This window comes from Dendrobates tinctorius, unplaced genomic scaffold (assembly GCF_039654945.1).
Source record: "Dendrobates tinctorius isolate UK_male_01 unplaced genomic scaffold, ASM3965494v1 ptg000060l, whole genome shotgun sequence".
Lineage (NCBI taxonomy): Eukaryota > Metazoa > Chordata > Amphibia > Anura > Dendrobatidae > Dendrobates > Dendrobates tinctorius.
In genome coordinates, this window is record NW_027361728.1 from 77,374,029 (window position 1) to 77,401,745 (window position 27,717).

General features: G+C 48.1%; 1 protein-coding gene across 1 annotated transcript in view; it reads left to right on the forward strand.

The window, feature by feature from the left end:
• Positions 1-27,717, forward strand: part of ANKUB1 (ankyrin repeat and ubiquitin domain containing 1) — a 79,395-nt gene that overhangs the window by 22,961 nt on the left and 28,717 nt on the right. The window contains exons 2-3 of the mRNA XM_073579139.1: positions 890-1,033; positions 16,755-16,971. Coding sequence (XP_073435240.1) covers positions 890-1,033; positions 16,755-16,971 — 361 coding nt within the window. The remainder of the gene's footprint in view (positions 1-889; positions 1,034-16,754; positions 16,972-27,717) is intronic.

Consider the following 27,717-nt stretch of genomic DNA (forward strand, 5'->3'; position numbering starts at 1 on the left):
TCATCTATATAGCGTTTATAAAGCAGAATTTTTTTCTTTGAAAAAAGGCTCAGATAGCGCAGATAAAGACTGTTTTTTGGTGTTTTTTTAGATTACTTTTATTGGTTACTTTGTCATTAGTTGTATAAAAACGGTTTTATTTTAGTTTTCTAAGTTTTTTGGATAGGCTATATTGGCCCAATAATGTATGATTACCTTTTACTAGAGTATAACCTTTTAAGATATATGGTCCATATTTGCATATAAATTCCTCTTACCTGTGATTGAGGATCGCCTCATGGACCAGAAGCCGTGCAGCAGACCGAGTAACTAGGACCTTGGTTGAGATTCTCCCCCAGGACCAATATGCTGTTTCTTCAACCTAAGTCTGGTGAGTGCTTCAGCTCTGCACTTTTATTTGTGATATTTTTAATATTACGCTTAGATCCTGTCCCTTTTATATTCCTTATCCTCAAGGTATTTTATGAAAACAGCTTATAACTGGTATTTCTTATAGCTTAGGATCTTAACATCTTCTTGTCTGTCAGTTTGCAAAGTGAACAGGAACTTCCTGGATCTTTTTTTTCCTTTACAATGCTTTTGTAGCATTATAAACATTATTGCTGGAGACATAAACTCATGCACTATTAAACAGTAGTAAATACTTGTGGTTGCAATATATACAATAATAAGCATTATTCCAACAATAAGCCCAATTCAGACTGCAAATCTGCAGCAGAATTCTTGATGTCAGAATTCTGCCCTAACCTCTGCAGGAAATTTTAACTTCAAAAACATTTGTGAATGTACCCTAAACATTATGACAGATTGGGATGAGTTTCTGTGATTCTTTATAGGATCATAGCATCTACAGCAAAAACAATAAATACAAAATTCTTCTGTTTTACAGGACTATTTTCACATCCAGGTGTCAGATGACAAACAAGGGAGAAGGTTTCTGGAGCTTATATATGCCGGAGGAGTGCTAAGAGATGAGTGGGTTCTAACAGATGCTGGGATAACTCTTTGTTCTACCATTAAGTGTATTGTGAAGGTGAGAATGAACCTGTGATAGCAGGGAGTACATCTGTTTTCTTACACATAAACATGGTAAACCTTTGTTATTTTCTGCTAATGACTTTGTAGATCTCCAGCAATGAGTTGTTGTCCACATTGTATTCCTTGGTACACTTGCGTGTAGAAAACAATGATATTTGATATCCTTCTTTTACATTTTTTTGCTGCCATACTATTTTAGTGGAGCGCCCGCCAGGGACGTGGAGATACTCGGTACCGGGCCAGTTCTTAAAGGGAATCTGTGACCCTTTTTTTGGCCTTTCACCTGCCGGCATAGACATCGGGGGCTTATCTACAGCATTCTGTAATGCTGTAGATAAGCCTCCGATGTAACCTGAAAGAGAAGAAAAACACATTATATTATACTCACCGAGGTGGGCGGTCCGGTCCGATGGGTGTCGCCGTCCCGTCCGGCGCCTCCCTTCTTCATGCGATGACGTCCTCTTCTCCCGTTCTGTAATGGCTCCGGCGCAGGCGCACTGCTCTGCCCTGTTGAGGGCAGAGCAGAGTCCTGCAGTGCGCAGGCGTCGGGAGAGGTCTGGCGCCTGCGCACTGCAGAATGCTGTACAGCGTGAGCCTATTCCACGGGTACCGTTCTCTTCACCGTTGGCCCCGGGCTCCTTATCCGCTGCCGTGCCCTCAGGTGTTCAATGTCGCACAGAGATTTACAATCCCCTGTACTTTCAGATTCGGCGATCAGGACATACAGCTCCTGACACCAAGGACTCTGACATCCCTTTTCTCTCTATTAGCGCTTCGCTCTGGGGTCTGCTATATGCAGATTTTTAGCTTCCCCAGAGCCTCTCTCTCTCTGCTCGTGTCCTTTCCCTCTTCACAGATCAGCTGCCCCTCACCAGCTCCTTACAGATCAGCTCCCGGTCTTCAACTGACAGGATCTTCCAGAAAGATCTTTTTACCTCACGTTTAACTGTCTTGTTATTTCTCCTCACAGCTCACAGCTGCTCTTGTTACTATGACAACCCCCTCAGCTCACTTCTAGCTGACTCACCAACCCCCTCTGCTGGCCAGAATTTATAAGGCAGCTCCCTTTTCTGACCTGCAGCAGGAATTATGATTTCATCTATGTTAGGCTACTTTCACACTTGCGTTTTCTTTGCGCTGCACACCGCGCGCAGTGCAAACGCACATAAAATCGCATCATGCGTTTGTGTGTGTTTTTTGCGGGTTTGGGTGCGTTTTTTGCGCATACGTGCGCATTACCATGAGCACGTATGCGCACCCATAGACTATAATGGGTGTTTGGCTGTAAAAAACGCATTGCGTGCGCATGCGGTTTTTTGGGGCAAGTCGGACGCACAAAAAATGCAACAGGATGCATTTTGTGCGCCCGAGCGCACACTACAAAAAACGCATGCGCATACAAACGCATGTGTATGCGCACCTATGCACACCCATGTAAAAGATAGGGAAAAAATGCATGCTTTTTTTGCACCAAAAAAACGCAAATGTGAAGCCAGCCTGACCTGGCATGGGCGTCCCCTTCTGCCTCCAAGCATGACTTCACCTCTTAGATCGAGGCAATGTCACTGTGACAACCGGACTCTGGGGTGTCACATTCCCCCCAGTTAAGTTCAGTACTCCTGGACTGAGGAAAACATAACAAGAATTGTTAACAACAACAATTAATGAAAATCTACAAAGTCTTAAAAATGTAAAAATTATCAAAACCCAGACAAGAAAAAGAAACAATAGCACAGTTACAGCAGCGACCAGTCCTTACGCTGCTATCCAGGAATTGTCTTTGTGCTTGTACCTGGAGTTTGGTTGGTGGGAACTGCCTTAGCCCACTTTGTGTGTCGTCCCTGGGCATGGCTACAGGGCACTCTGTAGATGGGCCTGTTTTTCGGCCACACCGGCGGCTTATTTTCAAGGCCTTTTGGAGTAACTATTTACAAATAAAAATTCTGACCACACATAGTCCTGTGGCCCAATTGTCCTTTAATTGGTTTTTGCGAAAACTTAAAAAGGTTCATACAGTAAGTCTCTGTAGGCTCTCATGCTTAACGGTTACAACTATACATTGTTATTACTTTATTTACATTATGTAATCTCTGTAACAGGCAGGGATCTGACCTCTTGTACTACAAGTGGATCTACGCAGTATAGGTATTTCTGATGACCTGACCTGTTCTCTGATGTCTTCTGTTGGTGCACTAGTCACTACGCTATAGTAGCCTTGTGTAAGATAGGTATTTTAGACTCCCTTCTCTCAACTCCTAGACTCACCATGAGATTGTCAGATTCGCTGTTAGCAGGGGACAAATTTCCGCATTCCACTGCAGATGTGGTATCTGTTACTGTAGCCATTTCATTTAGAGTCTCTACTTCATCTGGTGCAGTAGGCTGATGAAAGGTTAGGACTGGCACTACGATAGCCTGATTTACTTGTGTCCACGTCCAAGGAAATTCTCCAAGGATAGTTTAGATCTTTTCTTCCACCTCTACTATGGGCTGTGGAGTGTCTTGGACTTCTTTCTTGTCCTTCAATTGATCAGGTCACATCTTTAGATGATCTCTTGAGCCTGCTTCTAAGGTTTCTCCTCCATCTTTGCTGATTATACATACTTTGGTGTTATTAAAGTCTGAAGGTATCATGGTGTATGGCTCTGCCTCCCACTGGTTATCTAGCTTGTGAACACATCTCTTTCTTTTGAGTATTTGTTCTCCTGGTGTCAAGGGAAATGCAGGGTCATTTTGATTGTAATTTCTTTCCTGCCTCTGTCTTGCTTGTGACAAACTTTTCTCCGCACATTCTTGTACTTTGCGGTATTGTTGCTGCCGCTCTGTATTCCAGTCTGCATCTGGTGATGTTGTCTCAGGTATTAAGACTCCCATGTCTAAATCAATGGGTAATTTGCCAGGTCTTGCTCTCATCAAGCAGGCAGGAGTTAAATTTGTGGAATTTACCGGTATACGATTATATAGATCTACCAGATTTGGCAACTTCTCTGGCCACTGGTTTCGTTCTTCCAGAGGTAAGGTCTTCAATAAGTCAATTACCACCTGGTTCATCTTTTCACACATGCCATTTGTCTGTGGATGGTACGGTGTTCTGATTTTCTTGCAACTGTACATGTTACAGAACTCCTGGAACACTTCTGCCTCAATGGCTGGACCTTGGTCGGTGAGCACTTGTTCAGGGTATCCGTGCGGTCAACAAAAGTGCTGCTGAAATGCCTTGGCTGCTGTCTTCACTGTTTGGTCTTTATAAGGTACGATTACTAAGAACCTTGAGTAATGGTCAACGATGGTCAATGCATAGGTGTAGCCATTCCTACTCGGAGTTAACTTCACGTAATCCAAGGCTACCAGTTCAAGTGGCTGTTTTGTGATGATCAGCTGTAATGGGGCTCGCTGGCTGTTTTGGTCTTTTCTGCGCAGGTTGCATGGGCCACATTCTTGGCACCACTTCTCAATGGAACTCCTCATGCCAACCCAGTAGAATCTTTCATGAAGTAGGGCCTCCAACTTCTTCCAACCGAAGTGTCCTGCTTCATTGTGGTACGCCTCTAAGACCATTGGCGCATCCCTCTTCGGGACTACCACCTGCCAGATCAGTTCGTGTGTGCGAGTTGATGTTCCTCCGACACAGTTTACCCTCGTAGATGAACAGCTTGCCTTTCTCCTTCCATAGCTGCTGTGCTTCCTGTGGGTCATCTGGACCAGGGTGTGAATTAGCTTGTGCCAGCCACTCCTTTACTAGGCGAACAGCTGCGTGACTATCTTGTGTCTCTGCCCACTCATGATGGGGTAATGGATTCAACATTACCTCTCGTACGACAAAGCGCTTATTCCTTACTCCTTGGGAGCGCTGGGCCGCAATTGGACGGTGGAAGGCTGGTAAATCGATTTCTTCAAGTTCTTTTGGATCTTCCCCCCCCCGTCTGGTGAATTGGGCATCCTGGACAACGCATCCGCATTAGCGTTCTTATGTCCTGCTCGGTACTTGATGGTGAACTCGTAGTTGGATAGCAGGGCCATCCATCACTGCTCAAGTGTCCCAAGCTTTGCCATTTCTAAGTGGGTTAGCGGATTATTGTCTGTGTAGATGGTGAACTTGGCTGAAGCCAAGTAGTGCTTGAAGCGCTCTATTACCGCCCAGACTATGGCGAAGAGCTCCAGTTTAAAGGAACTGTAGTTATCGGGGTTCCTCTCAGTGGGATGAAGCTTCCTGCTGGCGTAGGCAATCACTCTCCCTCTGCCTTTCTGCACTTGTGACAGCACTGCTCCCAATCCCACGTTGCTGGCGTCAGTGTAAAGTACAAATGGCTGGTCACAGTCAGGGTAGGCCAGGACCTCATCTCCCGTGAGGGCCAATTTCAACTTGATGAAGGACTCTTCTATCCTTGTGTTCCACTCGAACGGAAGACTCTTGTTCTTGGTTTTCTTGGATTGGCCCACTAGAAGATCTTGCAGCGGTGCTGCTATCTTGGTGAAGTCCTTGATAAATCTTCGGTAGTAGCCTACTAATCCAAGAAATTGCCTCACTTCATGAATAGTGCTGGGTCTTTTCCAGTCCCGAATAATGGTGACTTTGTCAGGATTGGGTGCCACACCTTCCGCGCTCACCATATGGTCTAGGTACTGCACCTTGGGTTTCAAAAGGTGACATTTGGACGGCTTTACTTTCAAGCCAAAGTTTGACAGTGCTTCGAATACCTTGGCTAGGTGCTTCAAATGGTCTTCATAGGTTTTGGAGAAGATGCAGTGATGAGGCGCGAGACGGTTTGATCTTTAAGGTGTAACTTTTATATCTATAGATGCCCTTGGGGCTGTCTAGAGCAACCGAACAAGCTAACAATAACTGCCCACGCAGGGGATCAATACAAGAAACACGGTAATACGAACACGACTAACTCGGCAAAGGCCGGTCACTATAGGGCCGCGGCATGGCCGACTACGGGTCCTTAGTTATAAAGTGTCACTTATCCTCTCTGACGTCCGGCAGGGTCCTGAACGATGATGCTTCGGCATTGCAGCCGCTGGGCCCAGCCAACGTGGATCTGACAAAGACTTTGGGCGTTCCTGTGCCCAGGCGAGATGGGGACACAACAGGCCCCGGAAGAGTTCCGCAAGGTGGCGCCCCCCGGCGGAGGCAGTGCAGTGCCGCTTGGGGGCTGGAGAATGGAGGCCGCAGCCCCGAACGGTGCTGCAGGGACCGCGGCTGGCAGCGGACAGGCCGCAGCCGCGAACTGGAGTGAGGCGGCGTCGGCCGCGGGTGGCAGCAGGTAGGCCGCAGCCGCGAACTGGAGCGGGGCGTCATCTGCTGTGGGCAGGAGCTGACGGGCCACACCAGCGGGGCGGAGTCTGGCGGCGGCCGTGGGTGGGAGCGGACGGGCCGCACCCGTGGGGCGGAGTCGGGCGGCAGCTGCTGCGGGCGGGAGCGGATGGGCCGCATCCTCAGAGTGGAGTCTGGTGGCAGCTTCCGTGGGCAGGAGCGGACGGGCCGCACCGGCGGGATGGAGTCGGGCGGTGGCAGCCACTAGGAGTGCGGCTGAATGGTCGGTGTCTCCCTCCTGGACAGCTAGGTGCCGTCTCCCTTCTGCCTGTGGTGAGTCTCCATGCAGTCTCTCTGGTCACTGCTCTCCCCGCTCTGCTCTGACTCTGGCTTTTGCTCTGGCTCTCTGGCGCTTCCTGGCTTCCTTCATCCACCTCTCCTGTTCTGCTGACTCACTGTGACTAGCGTTCTCCTCCCCTCTTATATCGGCTCCTCCTCAGCCCATCTGTCAGTCTCAACGGTCCGGCCCTGAACTCTGTCCCCCGGAAACAACCTGCCCCGGAACCTAAATGACGGTCCCCTTGGTTCCGGCCCGGCCACTCGACGGGGCCCCTTCTCCCACACTCCCCCATCCTGTATGCTCTCCAGTCCTCTGGTGAGGGCCTTAGTCGGCTTGAAGTGGTCTTTGGAGATGACAGTTCTTGTCGCCATACGAACTGGTCCTGCTTGTAACGTTCAGGGTTTTTGCCAGCTGTTGACCGCTCAGAGCGTCTGAGTTCAACTGTGGTGGAACCTTCTGGGGTGGTGGAGGGTGGTGGGCTGGTCGACTCTGGTGGGCTGACTGGGTCTACTGCCATGTCCCTACTTGGAGGGCCCGCTGATATGGCTGGGCAGTCCTCTTCGTCATCTAGGACCCAGACCGTTGGCGGAGGGTCGGGGACCTGAGGAATAGGCTCGGGTCGCGTGAGGTCGGTGGATGCACATGGACGTAACATATTATGGTGCACAGTATGAGTGAGAGATACGCCGTCCTTCTCAGATTGTATTTCATACACAGGTCCATCGGGGCTTACTCGGCACAAAACTCGATAGGGGTTTTCCTCCCACTGTGGATCTAACTTGTTTTGGGGCCGCTGATCTAGGACGAGTACTCGATCTCCAGTTCGGAAGTCAGTGGGTGGAGACAGCTCTCCCCCCAGGTGCTCCAGGTCCTGAAGTTTTGTATGGACGATTCGGTGGAGGGTTGTAGCCAGTGCCGGTGGTTTCGGACCCATGATGATACTCCGGTCCAAGGTTGGAGTTCTTCCGGGTTTAATTCCACTTCCGTGATTCCTTTGCCTTCTCGTCCAAATAGCAGCGAGCAGGGGGTGTACCCGGTCACCCGATACACCCGGTTGTTATAAACCCACACCAGCTCAGGGACATATTCAGGCCAGCGGGCCTTTTGGTCACTCTCCAAGGTGTGCAACATTTGGATTAATGTCCGATTAAATCGCTCGCAGGCTCCGTTTCCCTGTGGATGATAAGGCGTAGTTCTGGACTTGTCGATACCATAGAGTCGATGCAATTCTTCCATGACTTTTCCTAAGAAGCACGCTCCCTAGTCTGAGTGTATTCGTTGTGGGCAGCCGTATCCTTGGATGAAGTTTTTACAAATTGCATAGGCGGCCGACTCCGCAGTTTGGTCTCGGGTGGGGGTGACCACGGCGAACTTAGTGAAATGATCCACCATCACGAGACAATGTTCATACCCCTGGTATGCGGGACCTATGGTTAAATAGTCCACCGTTAGGAGCTCAAGGGAAGCTGAAGTCACTGTTGTTTGCACCGGGGCTCGTTGTGCGGTTGGTTTGGCGAGCTCACATGGGCGGCAGGTCCGGCAAACTTCTTCCACGGCAGCGTGCAGGCGTGGATGGTAAACGATCTGTTGCAACCATTGCAAAGTCTTTTGAGCACCAAAGTGAGCCCCCTTTTCATGGGCTTCCCTAGCCAGTTCGGCTAGTAGGGCTCCGGGCATGACCACCTGCCAAGTTGTAGCAGATGTCGTCCGTGACACTGATTTACGGTGCAATAGCCCTTTCTTGACGAATTTTTCCCATTGGTGCAACATCAACAACATGTCCTGAGTCACAATCTGTCTCTGTGAATCAGTGGACAGTTTGCCGGTGGTCACCCATCGGTGCTGAGCCCAATTTCTCCATCTTCCTGCTGCTGTTGTATCCATTTGTCCCGTGGCTGTTCCAGCATCCCCCGTGAGGGTCCTGAATGGGATGCCTCCTGCGCGCCCGCTGTAATCACGGCGTTGGTGAGGGCGAACGGCGTCTCTTCCTCTTCCAATTTGTCATCCCGACTTTTCCCTGGAGTTGTATGCCGAATTCTGGAGAGGGCGTCAGCATGTACATTTTCGGCCCCTCTTTTATAGATGATCTTATAATTAAACTTGGCCATTTGAGCCACCCACCGTTGTTCCTGGGCTCCCAATTTGGCATTTTCCAGATGGGCCAGCGGGTTGTTGTCCATCCCCACTACTACCTTGAAGCCCGCCAGATACTCTGCGAACCACTCCATCATGGCCCACACTACCGCGAGTAGCTCGAGCTTAAAGGAGCTGTAATTGTCAGGGTTACGCTCGGAGTCATGCAGCGATCGGCTACCATAGGCGATCACTTTCTCCCGACCATTCTGAACCTGTGACAACACAGCCCCAAGTCCCTGGAGGCTCCCATTAGTGTGCAGTATGAATGGTTGTGAGAAATCCGCATACGCTAACACCAGGGTACCTGAGAGTGCAGCCTTAAGATGTTGAAACGCGTCTTCTTGCGGTTGCTGCCATTGAATTTTCCGTCCATTCGCCCCGGCAGGAGCCCCTTTTAGCAGGTCCTGCAGGGCTCAGGCTCGGTGTGCAAAATTCTTCACGAACCGACGATAATAGCTGGCCAACCGCGGGGCAGATTTGGGCAGCGTCTGCCGTGGGCGGGAGCAGACGGGCCGCACCCGTGGGGCAGAGTCGAGCGGCTGCCGCAGGCGGGAGCGGATGGGCCGGATCCGCGGGGCGGAGTCTGGCGGCGGCTGCCATGGGCGGGAGCAGACGGGCCACACCCGCGGGGTGGAATCGGGCGGTGGCGGCAACTAGGAGCGTGGCTGAACGGTCGGCGTCTCCCTCCTGGACGGGTAGGTGCCATCTCCCTTCTGCCTGTGGTGAGTCTCCCTGCAGTCTCTCTGGTCGCTGCTCTCCCCGCTCTGCTCTGGCTTTTTCTCTGGCGCCTCCTGGCTTCCTTCCTCCACCTCTCCTGTTCTGCTGACTCACTGACTAGCGTTCTCCTCCTCTCTTATATCGGCTCCTCCCCCAGCCCGTCAGTCTCAACGGTCCGGCCCTGAACTCTGTCCCTCGGGAACAACCTGCCCCGGAACCTAAATGACGGTCCCCTTGGTTCCGGCCCGGACACTCGACGGGGGCCCCTTCTCCCACACAGGTACAGCAGAACGGTTTCAAAGGTTTTATGTCCAAGGCAGCATTCCATTAACCGCTGAAATGTTCCTGGCGCATTGCTGAGCCCGAACGGCATGTAGTTAAACTCGCAGAGGCCCATTGGTGTTGTAAACACTGTCTTCTTTGTCTGCCCCTGCCACAGGAACCTGCCAATACCCACTGGTGAGATCTAAGGTAGAGAAATAATTAGCAGTTCTCAGTGCAGCTAGTGATTCCTCAATTCTAGGTAATGGGTAAGCTTCTTTATGTGTAATGCTGTTAATTCGCCTGTAGTCTACACACATTCTCATAGTACCATCTTTCTTCTTAACGAGGACTAATGGAGCTGCACAGGGGCTACAACTATCTCTGATTACCCCAGCCTCCTTTATCTCCCGTAACATACTCTTGGCACATTGATAGTGTGCTGGGGGAACAGGCCAGTGTCTCTCTTTAATAGGTGGATGATCTCCAGTGGGGATATGATGTTGAACCCCTTTTGCCTGCCCAAAGTCTAGAGGATGTTTGCTGAAGACCCGTTCAAATTCTTGAGCCACCCGGTAAGCCCCATGCTTTTGGTGCGAAGGGGTGGAGTCAGTGCCTATGTGTAGCTGCTGACACCAATCCTCCTGCTGCCCTTCAGAGACATCCTCCTCCACCTTGTCAGACGAAAGCAAGGGTTCTAGTGCTTCTATTGCATTGTTACTGTTAGGAATCTGGTTTCTACAATGCCTATGCAGGAATCCAGATTCTCACATTTGTCTCCAGAGGCTAAGTCCTTCGTCCCTTCTTCTGAGCATGCTCATGGGATGAGCTCCCATTGGAGTTCGGGAGTCAGGTGCTCAGGTCCTGCTCCTGATTCCATTGGTTATGCTCAGGGCTCTGGGGATTTCCGGCAGGTCCCGTACACTATAAAAAGTGCGCATGGCCGTTCCGCCATGCGCTAGTATTCTCATACTTGCTGCTGTATGTTTGATGACAGATGTTTGGACTGGTGACTGACTCATTAAATATCCCCCTCCTTGGTTATTACGAATGTGTGAGTGATTGGGTCAGCCAGTAGCAGCGCTAGCGCCAGCGCGTTCAAGCCTCATCCATTGCAGCAGCTAAAGCGTCCTGCATTGCGCCAGCATTTCTGGCAGTGCCTTGCCAGCGGCTCTATACTTGCCACGCTGCAGTTGCAGCACAGTGTGCATTCGCGGTTGCAACGCCTCTGCACCAGACATCTAACGGTAGGTCTAGACGGAGTCAGTCCCGTCAGTATTGGCGACTCCTGTGACCTTATACCGCGTCTGTGTCGCTGAGCTTCTGTGAAGTTCTAACAGACTCAGTGTTTGTATTTGTGTTCTTGCTTGCAGCTCTGTGTGTAAAACAGTCTGCTTTTGCAACATAGGTTTATGCTTGCAGCTCTGTGTGTGCAACAGAGCTTGCTCTTGTGCACTAGGTGCAATCAACCTTGTGCACTTACCGTCTTAGTGCTCTGCCTCTCTCAGCAGCGGTTTTGTCACCTACCACACGGTGGACCCCGGGCGGCGAACACGCTTTATTTATATTTTTATTTAGCGTGTTCCGCCGTCCTTAACATAATACTAGAGCCAGGGTCTGGCTGGAGATGGCAGATCAGCAGCAACTGTTGCAATGCGTTAAGCAGCTCGGCGACCGGGTGGCCGCTCTTGAGAAGTCTCTCTTAGCTGCACAAGCTACTGATGCTGCCGTACAGGCGTTAACGGATGCAGTAGCGCGTTTGTCCATGTCCACCCTTGCGCCGACAGTTACCCGCCTCCCGTTGCCCGATAAGTTTTCCGGGGATGGCGCCTCATGTAGGGGTTTTATCAGCCAGTGCTCGATCCATCTGGAGCTGCTGGCTGCACAATTCCCTACGGAACGGGCCAAGGTAGCATTCATTATATCCCTACTGTCGGGCAAGGCTCTAGAATGGGCTACGCCGTTATGGGAGCGTGGTGATCCCGATATACGAACCGCAGCGCACCTGCTTATGGCCATCAAGCAGGTTTTCCTCGGCCCCTGGGTCACGCATGACACCTCCCTGCAGCTACTTGCACTCTCTCAGGGATCCCTCTCGGTGAGCCAGTATGCCGTACGTTTTCGGACACTGGCGTCCGAATTGGAGTGGGCTGATAGGGCCCTTATCCCTGTCTTTTGGAGATGGTTGGCAGAGCATGTCAAAGACGCTCTTTCTATCAGAGAGATTCCTACTACCTTGGAAGAGTTGATTTCCATCTCCTCGCTTATTGACCTCTGTTTTTCGGAGCGCGGCTTGGAGCGTGCTCACTCAAAACGGAAGGGTACTCCGCTTCCCAAATTCTTCGAGCTGCTGGAGCCACTTGATCCAGAGGTTCTACCTCCTGAGCCCATGGAGGTGTCTCGTACCGATCTTAATACTGACTCAGACCAGGAACCTGTTTGCGGTTGTCACCACGTATGTGCGGTTTCTCCGGAAGTCAGCTCCCCGCAATGGTCGGAGTCCGAACCGATTGTCGAGACCTTTGTCCCTCCTCATCTTAGGGCTCAGGTACTCACCTGGGTGCATGCGTCCAATGCGTCTCACCACCGAGGCTACATACAGGTCTCGAAGCTCTTGGCCGGAGCATATTGGTGGCCACATAGAGCTTGGGACATCAAAATATTCATTCGGGCATTCACATTATGTGCTCGGGACAGTCTCCCGAACGGAGTGTGGCGACGGCCGTCGATACACGGCGGCGGTCTCCTAAATCTTCCGCTCCCATTATCAACCGGGTATCCCTCCTGAGACCTGGCGACCTGACCTCCACTGATACCGTCCATATGTCCCGGTTTTCAGTTTCACCTACTGGGACTGGGTCTGTGCCACTGTCGGGCACAGGCTGGTGGGTCGGAGGGTTCAGGGAGGGGGGCCCTAGGAGGGGGGTAATGTTAGGAATCTGGTTTCTACAATGCCTATGCAGGAATCCAGATTCTCACATTTGTCTCCAGAGGCTAAGTACATCGTCCCTTCTTCTGAGCATGCTCATGGGATGAGCTCCCATTGGAGTTCAGGAGTCAGGTGCTCAGGTCCTGCTCCTGATTCCATTGGTTATGCTCAGGGCTCTGGGGATTTCTGGCAGGTCCCGTATGCTATAAAAAGTGCGCATGGCCGTTCCGCCATGCGCTAGTATTCTCTTACTTGCTGCTGTATGTTTGATGACGGATGCTTGGACTGGTAACTGACTCATTAAATATCCCCCTCCTTGGTTATTACGAATGTGTGAGTGATTGGGTCAGCCAGTAGCAGCGCCAGCTAAAGCGTCCTGCATTGCGCCAGCATTTCTGGCAGTGCCTTGCCAGCAGCTCTATACTTGCCGCGCTGCAGTTGCAGCACAGTGTGCGTTCGCGGTTGCAACGCCTCTGCACCAGACGTCTAACGGTAGGTCTAGACGGAGTCAGTCTCATCAGTCTTGGCGACTCCTGAGACCTTATACCGCGTCTGTGTCGCTGAGCTACTGTGAAGTTCTAACAGACTCAGCGTTTGTATTTGTGTTCATGCTTGCAGCTCTGTGTGTGAAACAGTCTGCTTTTGCAACATAGGTTTATGCTTGCAGCTCTGTGTGTGCAACAGAGCTTGCTCTTGTGCACTAGGTGCAGTCAAACTTGTGCACTTACCGCCTTAGTGCTCTGCCTCTCTCAGCAGCGGTTTTGTCACCTACCGCACGGTGGACCCCGGGCGGCGAACACGCTTTATTTATATTTTTATTTAGCGTGTTCCGCCGTCCTTAACAGTTACTGACAGTGAACAGCTTAGCAAGTGTGGCATACCGGGGTAAGTGGACCTCCCTCTCCCCACAATTTAAGATGCGTATTGGTACTCTCCCCTTGCGGACATCAACTACCCCTCTGGCTGTCAGGATAGTGGGCCTACTATCAGAGTACATGGGTTCTACCATGGCTTGGTAATCTTGACCCCTTAGGCCTATTGCTGCCTGACACCAAATTAACATTTCACTTCTGGGAGGTACTGCAATGGGGAAAGGATCACTTACCCTGACAATGCCGACTTCTCCACCAGACAGCTCTACCTGTTGTCTCTGCATCAGGGCTCTGATCTACTTTTTCAGAACCCGCTGCTGACCCGAGATTGCGGTCTCGGCTACCTGTTGTAACAAAGCAATAATTTCTCCAAGACAATTTTCCATTACATTAGTGCCTAAAGTGATCACAGGATGGCATTCTCGTTTGTCAATATCTACTATAATCAAACCTTGCGATTGCAATTCTACTCGGCCAATCTTGATGGTCACCTCTTTATACCCCATCTGAGGCAAGGGCTGACCATTGCTGGCAAAAATGGCAAGGTCTTTATCTTAGAAGTTACCAACAGAGAACCTCGGCCTTTTGAGAACATCTAATTTTCATTTTATTTTCCCTTAAACATAAATTACTGTTATTGTGCTCAGTAAGTACCTATAATAATATAGAGTGCATTTTGAGTTTTTATTCATTTTGAAGATTATACTGTTATCATTGGGAGGTTTCTTCGATAAAATTCGATGTATACTCTAACGGGTGATGACTTTTATTAGACTAACTGTCATTTGCACCGACCATTTAGGAAAATCAGAGAAAAATATCATTTGCATAATAATTTGGAACATGGTGTAAAAGGAACCTGTCACGTGAAAAACACTGTTAACCTGCATATACCTGAGCAATCCCTGCTGTGGTCCTCCGATGGCTCCAGCTCCGCAACACGCTGCTCCTCTTCTCTTTGCCTTTAGGTGCTGGCGTATTAATTGGCACATGCTCTGAAGTCATAACATCAGATTGTGTATTGCCCCACACGGTTTCATGAGTGGTCCGCTTCATGACTTCAGAAACTGCGTGAAGGCTTAGCCAGTGAAGAGTAAGGCCTCATTCAGACGTCCACGTTTTGTGTACGAATGCTATTCGTAGTTCACATGGTCCATGGAAAATATCAGAGACATGAAAATATCGGAGCCTTGGGTTGTGCATCACTGGCTCAGGACGATACTCTAGAGATGCAGCGGATTGCTGCTGAGAAAATATATACAAATGAAGACAATTGACAAGACATATGGGAGAATATGTTTAGTAAGTAAATCACAGAACCTGGCTGGTTACCTGCTGTCACACCTAAGCATTTATGTCTCATACATTAAGCATGTCATGTGGAAGTCAAATATACAGACATATTTGCAAACATTGCTTTACTGATTTATCTTTTCAAACAGTTGAGACACAAATGAATTAAGACTCTTTGTAACTCAGGTTTTACTTGCTCAGTTATAAATCATGACCTTGTTTTGGTAAATGACAAAACTTCTATAATAAGTATTAATAATAACTTACACCTATCACCAAACAAAGTGTAGTATATGTTAGAAAAACTGTGATATAAAATGAAAAACTAAAGGGGTTGTCTGTTACCTGGACAATCCCTAATTCAATGAAGTAGTCCCTCTCATAAAATATTAAAACCAACAGATATTCAACTCCCTCATCTTTTTTGCTCCAATGATGACTCTGAAGGCTGAAAGCTATCATGAATTCAAAAGTACTTCAGCAAAGTATTACATTTAGGGTGTGCATATTTATTTAACCACATTATTTTAATTTTTTTATATTTCTTTTTCAACCGAAAAAGATTTCAGTTTCTTTTTTAATTAAATTGTACAGATTATGGGTGAAATTAAATGTGGAAAAAGTTCTGAAATGATTATTCTTAGTATGATTTTTTTATATGGCAAAACCTGGCATTTTAACAGAGGTGTGTAGACTTTATATTCATTGTACATATTTTTCTCAAATAATGAGTATATCATCGATGTAACTGCTGTACCACTTAATGGATGCATGTAAGAGATTATCTTTGTATATGGTTGTACCTGAAATAGGAAATTATGATCATAAGAGTGATTACAATCTATGAACTGTACGACACTGTTTCTGATATACAGCTCTGGCAAAAATTAAGAGACCACCACATCAAATCCCTGTAATGGCCAGCCCAATCTCCAGACCTGAACCCCATTGAAAACCTCTGCAATGTAATCAAGAGGATGATGGATAGTCACAAGCCATCAAAGAAGAACTGCTTTAATTTTTACGCCAGGAGCAGTGTGAAAGACTGGTGGAAAGCATGCCAAGACGCATGAAAGCTGTGATTAAAAATCATGGTTATTCCACAAAATTTTGATTTCTGAACTCTTCCTAGTTAAAACATTAGTATTGTTGTTTCTAAATGATTATGAACTTGTTTTTTTCTTTGCTTTATTTGACGTCTGAAAGCACTGGTTCTTTTATTTAATTTTGACCATTTCTCATTTTTAGAAAAAAAATACAAAATATATTGCTTGGAAATTCGGAGACATGTTGTCAGAAGTTTATAGAATAAAAGAGCAATTTACATTCTACTCAAAGATATACCTATAAAGAGAAAAATCAGACAAGCTGAACATTTTCCAGTGGTCTCTTAATTTTTGCCAGAGCTGTATAATGATTTCACCATCCATTTACCAGCCGAGGACCAATAGAGAATATTTTTGGCCTCCGTCTAGTCTGTGTTTGATAATATATTTAATGGTATAGGAAAGTACATTATAGGTAGACAAGAGTAGGGTAGTCTTTGGCACAACCATCTGGTAATAAAACCAATTAATTTATTGAAAATGTTTAAAAACAGAGTGGATCCATGGATAAAATTTAAACTGACGCATTTCTGGTAATAGATGCCGTACTACGACTAGGGACGTTTCTTGCCAGAAACTCCTCTGTTTCAATTTTATAGATGGATCCACTTTTTTCTCTGTTACTTTGTTTTGTTGCAATACACACAAAGGAACTAAACATGTGTATAGCACAACGTGTAATTGCACAAATTTTCTGGGAGAAAAACTTCATTTTCTTGAGCAATTTCAAAGGTGGCAACACTTTTGGCCGTGAATGTATATGTCTGCAATAACAGTATTTTTATAATATTTCCTATCATCTTAGGAGGAAGAAAAGCCAGCTCTATATGTATATAATATGGTTACTAAAGAGAGAGTTCCTGTAATGGGGAACAGTCATCTTCTTGCTGAAAATGTCTCAAAACTCAAGTCACTGTTGTCTATGAAATGTGGATTTCCAGTCAGTGTTTTCTGCCTCCGGACATTAGAAGGAAAAGAAATGTATGACTGTAACACACTAAGCAACTACAATCTGGATCTAGGTATGTAACCTACTTTCTCAAGCATGTGGTTTCAAGTGTGTTTATGCAAAACAGCACATAGATTTATTTCCACATTTTGCTTGGACCTATACAAAATTCATTAAAAACATAAGAATAGCATTGAAGTGACTTAGTTTTTTTGCTCATGTGAATGATGGCACCAGAGACATCACGCAAAATCCTTCTGCTGCCACATGTGACAAAACCGCACCTCGCCACTCCGCCTGACATCACTATTACATCAGCGAGATCAAGTGGTATGGTCTCATCACTTGCATCAAAGTGACATTCCGAATTCCCTGGGGACACGTAATGTAAGCTTGGCGCACTTTTACAAGCATAACCACTGTCCACACAGGTCCAGGGAGGCACGAGGAGAGAGAGGATGTGGCTCATGCAGTCACTGATGTGGCACCACACTCGCTCACAACCCTGACAGGCTGAGAGTGTTAGGAATCTGGTTTCTACAATGCATATTCAGGTATCCAGATTCTCACATTTGTCTCCAGAGGCTAAGTCCTTCGTCCCTTCTTCTGAGCATGCTCATGGGATGAGCTCCCATTGGAGTTCGGGAGTCAGGTGCTCAGGTCCTGCTCCTGATTCCATTGGTTATCCTCAGGGCTCTGGGGATTTCCGGCAGGTCCCGAACGCTATAAAAAATGCGCATGGCCGTTCCGCCATGCGCTAGTATTCTCATACTTGCTGCTGTATGTTTGATGACGGATGCTTGGACTGGTGACTGACTCATTAAATATCCCCCTCCTTGGTTATTACGAATGTGTGAGTGATTGGGTCAGCCAGTAGCAGCGCTAGCGCCAGCGCGCTCACGCCTCATCCATTGCAGCAGCTAAAGCGTCCTGCATTGCGCCAGCATTTCTGGCAGTGCCTTGCCAGCGGCTCTATACTTGCCGCGCTGCAGTTGCAGCACAGTGTGTGCTCGCGGTTGCAACGCCTCTGCACCAGACGTCTAATGGTAGGTCTAGTCGGAGTCGGTCCCGTCAGTCTTGGCGACTCCTGTGACCTTATACCGCATCTGTGTCACTGAGCTTCTGTGAAGTGCTAACAGACTCAGTGTTTGTATTTGTGTTCATGCTTGCAGCTCTGTGTGTGAAACAGTCTGCTTTTGCAACATATGTTTATACTTGCAGCTGTGTGTGCAACAGAGCTTGCTCTTGTGCACTAGGTGCAGTCAACCTTGTGCACTTACCGCCTTACTGCTCTGCCTCTCAGCAGCGGTTTTGTCACCTACCGCACGGTGGACCCCAGGCGGCGAACACGCTTTATTTATATTTTTATTTAGCGTGTTACGCCGTCCTTAACAGAGAGGCCCCTTTCACTAGCACCAGTGAAACAGAGCGCTGTCAGCCTGGTAGAACTGCCACCAGTTCCTTGCTGGATATAAACCTAGTCCATTAATGGGATTATATCGGTCCAGAAACCAGTCCCGGTAGCATGAGAAGTAAAAACAAAAAATGGACGTGTGGATTAGTGAATCGAGATAAAAGAGCAGCCCAAGGTTGAATTAATTATTTAATTGTCTTTATGGCACACTACATAATACAATATATACACGATGGTTATACATATGCAGTGGTCAGATATGCAAATACAGATAGTGATAGGAAAAAAGATATAAACCAAATATATATCAATTATCAGGTAATGCTAGATCATGGGTATGCTTGTCCACAGGGGGCATGGTGTTGTGAATGAGTCACCGAGGAGGAAAAAACAAAAAGCAAGCTATGCTCAGAAAACCGGAGATGTTGGTAACTAGCGGATTGCAGACCCCTGATCCTATCCACAACAACTAGCAGAAGCCGTGGAGCGTGCCTACGGTGGTCCTAGATGCCTCGTCACGGCCGGAGAACAAAATAAGCCTAAAGAAAGAAAGGGAAAATCTAAACTGCCCCAGAGCAGACCCCAAAGCAATAGACAGCCCCCAACATGTATTGTCGGTGAAACAAGATGAAAACACAGACACAGGTAGAAAGATAGGCTGAGCAAACGATGCGGCCCTCGCTAACTAGAAAGGACAGGAAAGAAAAGATGCTGTCTGCAATCACGCAAAGAACCCTGTCAAAAAAAAATGTCCAACACGTCTGATAGAAAAAGGCCCTGAAGTCGCTAGACTTCAAATCACTATATCAGCACTCAGGTATATTCTGAAGACAGAGCAAAAGAGATCAACTGATCAGAGACAAAATGGGGATTCAGCCCAGTCCCAGCCAGGGCCAGCTGAACACAAAAACTAAGTAAACCAGACAAAAACTCATATGAACAATAGCAGAGAAAACTTAGCTTTAGGAAGGCAGGAACCAAACTGGAAACTAGGAGCCACAGTCAGGAAAAATCACCAGCAAGAAACTAGGGAGTCGGCTTCCTTAAATCCAATTAGTAACTCCTGATGTCCAATCGCAGTCCTCTTCCTCAGGTGGCCGGTCTCTGCCATTTAGATCAGCTTCATTACCTCCCTTCACCAACAGAGGGAGTCCATATAGAGAACTCACTACTCCTCTGTCAGCACAGCCAGCTCCACAACCCTCACCAGAAGCCAGAGGCAAACCCGAAAATGAGCTCACAACAGCATGGGCTGCCAGCTCTCTCCTTGGTCCCTACACAGCACATTACTTGATGCGGCCCCAACTTCTGAAGTGGACCTCATGCATTACAGAAGGAGGGACCACATGGCCATTATCTAGCCTTTATCCTCTTTGGGTCACTTTCCTCCTGCCTACTGGGTTGAATGTAAACACCTTCCCTTGTCTCTGCAGCTGCAAACTCCAAAGATCATTGCTCATTTCTGAAGGGTCCTAGGGTGGCGGTCTTGGCACCATCGGTTCCAACCGGGCCCCTGCTAGCATAAAGATCAAACACAGCTTTGCTATCTGGTTTCTACTGGCTTTTCTATGTGTCTCCATACCCCTGGGTTCTAGAATGGTTCGAGACCCAGCCGGGCACTCGCCATGTTCTGGGGATCTCAGAAATATGCACGATGTATGGCTAGAATACATAGGATCTCCATAACTCCTTATGGAATCATAGCTGACTCAACAAAGCAGTTTAGACTGCATGGTATCCACATGGTAGCAAGCCTTTTGTTCTGCTCTGAGCTGACTCAAGGTGTGAGATCCGTCACTCATAGCCCTTGAGGTTTGACCCCCCACCTGCTGAGCTAGCTGCACACTGAAAGGGGTTTATAATCCCATGCCAGATAGGATGCAAATGATTGGCATGAAGTTATATCTCCAATATTCTCCACAGTTCATATTTTCACACATTGGTCAGCCATAACAGTAAAACCACCAAGCAGTATTATGCTCACCCTCATCTATCAATCCATTAGAGCATACTGAACATGACTTTTCTTGTGCTTTTGGGTCAGTAGAGGTGATGTATTGGAGTTCAGGTGTAAGGAGGTGGACTGGACCATGGGTACATGCATGAAAACATATAGGATAAATTGAATTACCATATACATATTCCTATTCCAAGCATACTCTCAACATACAATATGAAACATAAGAAAAACCATAGAGTTTTTGAATCCTATTAATTACAATGTAGAAAACAGATAATTTTAATTCCAAGACAACTTTAAGAAAAATGTATAAATTGTTTTTATTGAAAATTGACATACATGTAAGAACAAATACCAAATCAGTGCTTACAAAAAAGAACATACACAAGAACAGGCGGGCAGCATATAACCTTGAAGCACCGGAGGGTGTCACACATGAGACCAGAGGTATACATCAAATCATTAAATAATAAAGTGCATAGTGCAGTCAACTAGTAACCAATTCGTATTATAACCTCATGCAGAAGTTAGGTCTCATACACAAGTATGGGAAAGGAGGAGGATGAATAAAGGGCTAAATGCCCATGTTATATAGGATGTATAACATAAAACATCAAACAAATAGCATAGTTTGGCAGATCTATATAACGATAGGAAGTCCCATAAACACTGATAATAATGTAAATCATCCTCTGTTTCTGAGGGGAAGCCTGAGGGAGGCAGACCTTCCCCTAATGCAGGAGGGAAGGAGAGAAGAGATGGAGTTTCCTGGTGACAGAAGGGGGTGGGGAGAGCCTGGAGAGAGCACGCTGACTCAGGGGTATAAGGAGGAAAAGCACGCTCTGCAGCAGGAGTTGGCGCCAAGTAAGTGCAGCACACAGAGTAGACGAGAGCGCACTCTGCTTCCCCCTCCAGAGTGTGCTGGCCCTGTGACAGGCTGTGCTGCTGCTGCCTGGAATAGGAACTGTGGTGTTGGGGAAATTAGCAATGCTAGCAGAGTGGAGTGTGTGGAGCTGCACCAACAGAGCAGAGTGTTCGGAGCTGTGCTAACAGAGCTGAGTGTGCGGAGCTAAGCCAGGTGCCGTACACTAAGAGACAGTGAGTACCACACCCGCTTTGCCCAAGAGTGACCGTATACTCAAAAGAGACCTCCTGCTGAGGACTGAGACAGACCAACAGTACGCTGTGAGCACCCTCTCTGTAAACATGGACCCGCCAGCCACCGTGACTGGAGGAGACTCCCTTGACAATCCTGAGACAGTTGCTAGTGTGTGCAGGCTGGCATGCAAAGTGACAGATCTGAGCCACTGAGAGTAGTAGCTGGACTGACCAAGGAGCGCTGCACTGTCCCTGCGGTGATATGTTCTGAGTGTGGACTTGTTACTAAGAGTGGTAAGAGCAGGACCCCCGCTCACCACCCAGCATCCTGTTGGTTTTCCCCGGAGGCTGTTTCTTTATCGTGGACAGAGACTTGAGAGACTGCATGTGCCACTGTTGTCGGTGCCACCGTTGGATTCTCGCCTGTCAGAGACTGCGAAGAGATGACCCGCGCCGCTGTTACCGTTGGAACCCTGTACTCCCTCACAACAGAAGACTACAGTCCGATAAGTTTAACCTCTTTACTACTGAACTCTTGTTCGTCCCTCACCTACCCTGCCAACGTTCCAGTTCTGCCTCATTCCTCGCCGTCACCCTACAATACCTCACTCCATGCATGGAGCAATTCCCCCTGTAAATAAACCTGTTTTTATGCCAGAGGCGGCGAGTGCCAAGAGTGGATCGTTATACCAAAACTCCCCCGAGCGAGCGCACCAGATTTGACCAACCCCTATACAGGGATCATTAGGGAGCAAGCTTAGGGACCTCTAGTACCACGGATGCCAGGACCAGGGGTCGGCTCAAGGACCAACACAAGAAAGGAGATGAGACTGGGTAGTATGGAGAGGGTAAGGTCTGAGCAGGAGTGTTTCGGAGAAGGTAAACCACGAGATGGAGAGGGTATGAGGGCAGAGGAGAGCGGAGGTGGAGATGGTGTGCAGGCTGAGGAGAGCAGAGGTGGAGATGGTATGAAGGCACCAGGAAGATGCAGGGCTGGAATGGACTCTGGAAGAAACAGAGGGAGAAAAAAGGCTAACACACAGGCAACACAGGGTAACAGCCAGCGGCAGAAAAATGGGGTCTAAGTATGGGAGAAGAACTCAATAATCAGGTGCCTCCAGTAAGGGAGGGCAGCCTGAAATACCCGGTGCCTGCCCTCCATTGGACAGGCAGCGCTGCCGGGTGAGGTCACAGAGGCGGATAAGGCCAGTGGGTGCAGGCGCGGTCAGACCCTAAGGCACATACGCGAGGAGACGAAGCTCGTGGCTGGCGGCAGAGGAGGAGCGTGCCGAAGCACCCATGCAGATGCCCAGCGGGGAGCAGGAGCAGGACGAGGGAAGCCCGGGGCAGCGTGGGAGCAGCGGTGCAGGCAGCGGCAGACCCGGGCCCGGTGGCGGTGAGCAAGGGACTAACATTACCCCCTCTCTTACACCCCCCTCCTCTACCCTTGGGCAAAAACCTTTTAAGAATAAGGGGCGCATTAATGTTCTCCCGGGGTTCCCAAGACCTCTCCTCGGGGCCAAGCCCCTTCCAATCAATTAAAAAAGAATGTGTTACCCCTGACCTTTTTGGAGGCTAGAATATCCTTCACCTCAAAAACATCATCGGTACTGACCGGTTGAGGGGAGGAACCAGGAGCGGGATGGAAACAATTCAGTATGACTGGCTTCAGGAGCGAGACGTGGAAGACATTGGAAACGCTGAGCGAGGCAGGCAACTTCAGCTTGTAGGCCAATTTGTTGATGCGCCGGAGGACTTCAAAAGGGCTGATGTAACAAGGTCCTAACTTGTAGGAGGGCATCTTCAATCCAATGTATTTAAAAGAGAGCCAAACCTTCTTGCCCGGAAGATAAGTCGTGGAATCCAAACGCCTCTTGTCAGCATGCCTCTTCATATGTTCTCCGGCTCTCCCGGGTGCCTCCTTTGTTTCTTGCCAAATTCTGGAGAATTCCAAGGTCACGGAGTCGGCTGCGGGCACCCCGGAGGTGGCAGAAACTGGCAGTGGAATACCGGGATGCATGCCAAAAACCACAAAAATGGAGACTTGGCTGAGGACTCGTTGGCATGGCTATTATAGGCGAACTCAGCCCACGGGAGAAGGCAGGACCAGTCATCTTGATGTGAGTTTGAAAAATGACGTACTGTAGATAGGATGCCAACACTTGATTCACACGCTCCACTTGGCCGTTGGTTTGAGGGTGGTATGCAGAAGAGAAATCCAACTTTACCTCCAAGAGACCACATAAGGCCCTCCAAAATCGAGATGTAAATTGAACTCCACGATCAGATAAAATATGTTGTGGAAATCAATGAAGTCGGAAGATGTGCTGGACGAAGACCTTTGCCAATTTGGGAGCGGAGGGTAGTCCTTGTAGAGGAACAAAGTGCGCCATCTTAGAGAACCTGTCTACTACCACCAGAATAGTTGTGCAACCGGAAGAGCGAGGCAGGTCCGTGATAAAATCCAAGGCTATGTGTTGCCACGGAGATGAAGAAACAGGTAATGGAAGCAGAAGCCCAGAAGGCAACCGTCTGGGGACCTTGACCTTGGCACAGGAGGGGCACGAGGCAGTGAAATAAGCTACGTCTTGGCGGAGAGAGGGCCACCAGTAAAACAGAGAAATGAGGTCTAAAGTCTTTTTAACCCCGACATGCCCAGATATATTGGAGGAATGTCCCCAATGCAAAACCTCTCTCCTATCAGCATCTGGAATGAAGGTTTTACCTGGAGGCGAGGTAATCAGCTTCACGGGAGCCACTGTGATGATTTTGACTGGATCAATGATGTGAGAGGGCTCCTCTTCCAAGTCTGGAGGCTGCAGGGACTAAGACAACGCGTCAACCTTGACATATTTGAATAGAGGAAGATTAAGTGGGCACCATCATATCAATATTAGGCAAAATATATAATCACTCGAGGATCACTTAAATGCATGATATCAGAAGCAATCCAAAACATAAGAAAAAGCCATGCAAAAATATAGGATCACCACACAGGATACAAATTTTTTTTTAAATTTATTGTCAACAAGTCCAGTAATAAGCACACATTAAAAAACAATTAAAAACCCAACTAAGGGTAATACATGAATACTCCAGCAAATGGCAAAATAGCATAATCAATATTTAATAATATAGCACCTGACCGCTACTAATTCATATTGCACAAAGAGGGGTATTACAAAAAGCATGCTGCCAACAGAAACCATCAGTGGGCAAATGTGAGAAAATGTCCCCTGATTAACAGGGATGTGTGCACACAAATAAAGCCTAGTAAAACATCACGTGTAGTGCACATTAAGCCCAAAATGCAAAACAATGCATAATAAAGGAACAATGGTCCTGAATGAAACTTCAGCAGGCTAAATACATCACCCTACAACGATCAAAACAGAAAGACAGGTCAGTCATCCGTCATCTAAATAGCAGCAATGCGGTCAAGGAGGTATTGAAAATCCATGGAGGAGACCCACGCGTTCCGACACTCACGGTGTCTTTTTCAAGGTGAGCATCATGTTGTTTTACTAGGCTTTATTTGTGTGCACACATCCCTGTTAATTAGGGGACATTTTCTCACATTTGCCCACTGATGGTTTCTGTTGGCAGCATGCTTTTTGTGATACCCCTCTTTATGCAATATAAATTAGTAGCGGTCAGGTGCTATATTAAATATTGATTATGCTATTTTGCCATTTGCTGGAGTACTCATGTATTACCCTTAGTTGGGTTTTTATTTGTTTTTAAATGTGTGCTTATTACTGGATTTGTTGACAATAAATTTAAAAAAATTTTTGTATCCTGTGTGGTGATCCTATATTTTCGCATGGCTTTTTCTTATGTTTTGGATTAACCTTGATATTCTTCTGACCAGGACGGAAATGTAACTCGAAGTCGAAGCGACCAAAGAACAGGGACCACCTGGCCCGTCGGGGATTGAGCCTCTGGGCTGACTGAATGTAGGCCAGGTTCTTATGGTCAGTGAAGATGGTAAAAGGATGGATAGCCCCCTTCAGTAGGTAGCACCATTCCTCCAAAGCCATTTTTATGGCTTAACAGCTTCCAATCCCCAATAGAATAGTTGCACTCCACAGGAGAAAAGGCCTTAGAGAAGAGTCCACAAGTGACCAACTGGCCAGAAGAAGACCTCTGAGACAGCACCACGCCGGCCCCAGTGGAAGATGCGTCCACTTCCAGGACAAACGGTTTGTTCACCTCGCTCCGATGTAACAAAGGCACAGCCGCAAAAGCTTGTTTTAGGCTTAGAAAGGCTTCTTCGGCCTGCGGAGACCAGGTTGTGGGGCTGACTTCTTTGAGTGAGGCACGAAATTGGCTTGATTGCAGACGAGAAATACGGAATAAACTGTGGTTAATAGTTGGCAAAACTGAGGAAGCGTTGGATAGCCTTTACCCCTACCGGACGTGGCCTGGCCACTGGAGGATAGCGGACAATTTTTCAGGGTCCAACTTCAGCCCAGACTCCGAGACTATATACCCCAAAAAAGGCAAAAAAAACTGCTCAAAGACACACTTTTCCATCTTGGCATAAAGATGGTTCTCCCGCAAACGTTGCAGCACCAGACGAACGCTCTTCCTGTGAAAAGATAATCCGGAGAAAAGACGAGGATGTCGTCCAGGTAGACCACAACGCAGGAGTATAGCAGATCCAGGAAGATGTTGTTGACAAACTCTTGAAATACAGCGGGTGCATTGCACAGGCCAAAGGGCACGACGAGATATCTGTAATGCCCATCCTGGGTGTTAAAAGCGGTCTTCCATTCGTCTCCGGTGCAGATACGGATGAGGTTGTAGACTCCACGTAAGTCTAATTTAGAGAAGATCTGAACCCCTCTCAAGCGATCGAAAAGCTCCTGGATGAGCGGCAGAGGGTACTTATTCTTTATTGTGATGTCATTCAGACCTCTGAAATCTATGCACGGCCAAAAAGAGCCATCCTTCTTTTTTACAAAGAAAAAGCCGGCACCCGCGAGCGAGGAGGATTTTCATATAAATCCCTTGGCAAGGTTCCCACGGATGTATTCAGACATGGCAGAGGTCTCGACCAGAGAGAGTGGATAGATTTGGCCCCTAGGCGGGGTGGTTCCTGGCCGTAGTTCAATTGGGCAGTCGTAGGGCGATGAGGTGGAAGAGTTTCAGCCTCCTTTTTATCAAAAACGTCCGCAAAGGACCAGTAGGCGGAAGGCAGTCCCGCAGGACCAGAAGAGGGTTGAGAGGAGGTGACCGGGTGGACAGACCCCAAGCACCTCTCTTGACACGGATGCCCCCACCGAAGAATCTCACCGGAACGCTAATCCAGAACAGGCTCGTGTGTCCTAAGCCAAGGAAGACCGAGAAGCAGAGCATGTGACAAGTTGGGCAGAGCATAGAAGGCAATTTTCTCTTGATGCAGGGCCCCAATCTGCAGAAGTACTTCCTCAGTAACCATGGAGATGGACTCTTGGAAGGGGTTACCATCCACGGAAGCAATCATACGAGGGTGCTTTAAGTATATCACGGGGATCCGGTATTTCTTCACCTCCTTAAGCCTAATAAAGTTGCCTGCCACGCCCGAATCCACATAAGCAACTTCAGAGCTTATGACCGTGGACAATCAAAACAGAAAGAGTAAGAGGTGGAGAGGAATCTGACACATCTAGGGAGGCCTCTCTTACCTGACTTAGGTGGAGGAGTTTCCCGGCCTCTCAGGACTTGTGCGCAGGAAATGAGACGTACCACCGCAGTATAAGCACAAGCCCTGTGCTAACCTCTTTTCAGCGTTGTTCCGCCATCTTAACCTGGTCTACCTGCATTGGCTCCGGTGCAGAACTGCCGGAGGAACCCGAAGGCCGAGGACTGGGTGGTCTATGGGGCTGAAGAAAAAGGCCTAAAAGGTCTCCTCTCTCTGGCAGCCTCTCGAGTACGTTCCTGAAAGTGCAAATCAATGCGCGTGGCTAGCGATATGAGATCCTCCAAGGTAGTTGGAGTATCTCGTCCAATGAGCACATCTTTGATCTTGCCAGAAAGCCCCCGCCAAAAGGCCCCAACCAAAGCCTCGGTGTTCCACCCCAGCTTCGAGGACAGCGTGCGGAAGCGGATCGCATATTGTCCGACCGTGAGAGTGCCCTGATGGAGATTAAAGAGGGACTCCGTGGTGGAGGCAAGCCACTCAGGCTCATCAAAGACCCTCCGGAAGGTGTCCATAAATGTCACAATACTGGACACAATGGGGTTGTCTCGTTCCCAGAGAGGATTCACCCAGGAAAGGGCCTCTCCTTCCAAATGGGACACGATAAAAGCCAACTTGACCCAGTCAGTGGGGTACTGCTGGGGTAGCAACTCAAAGTGTAACC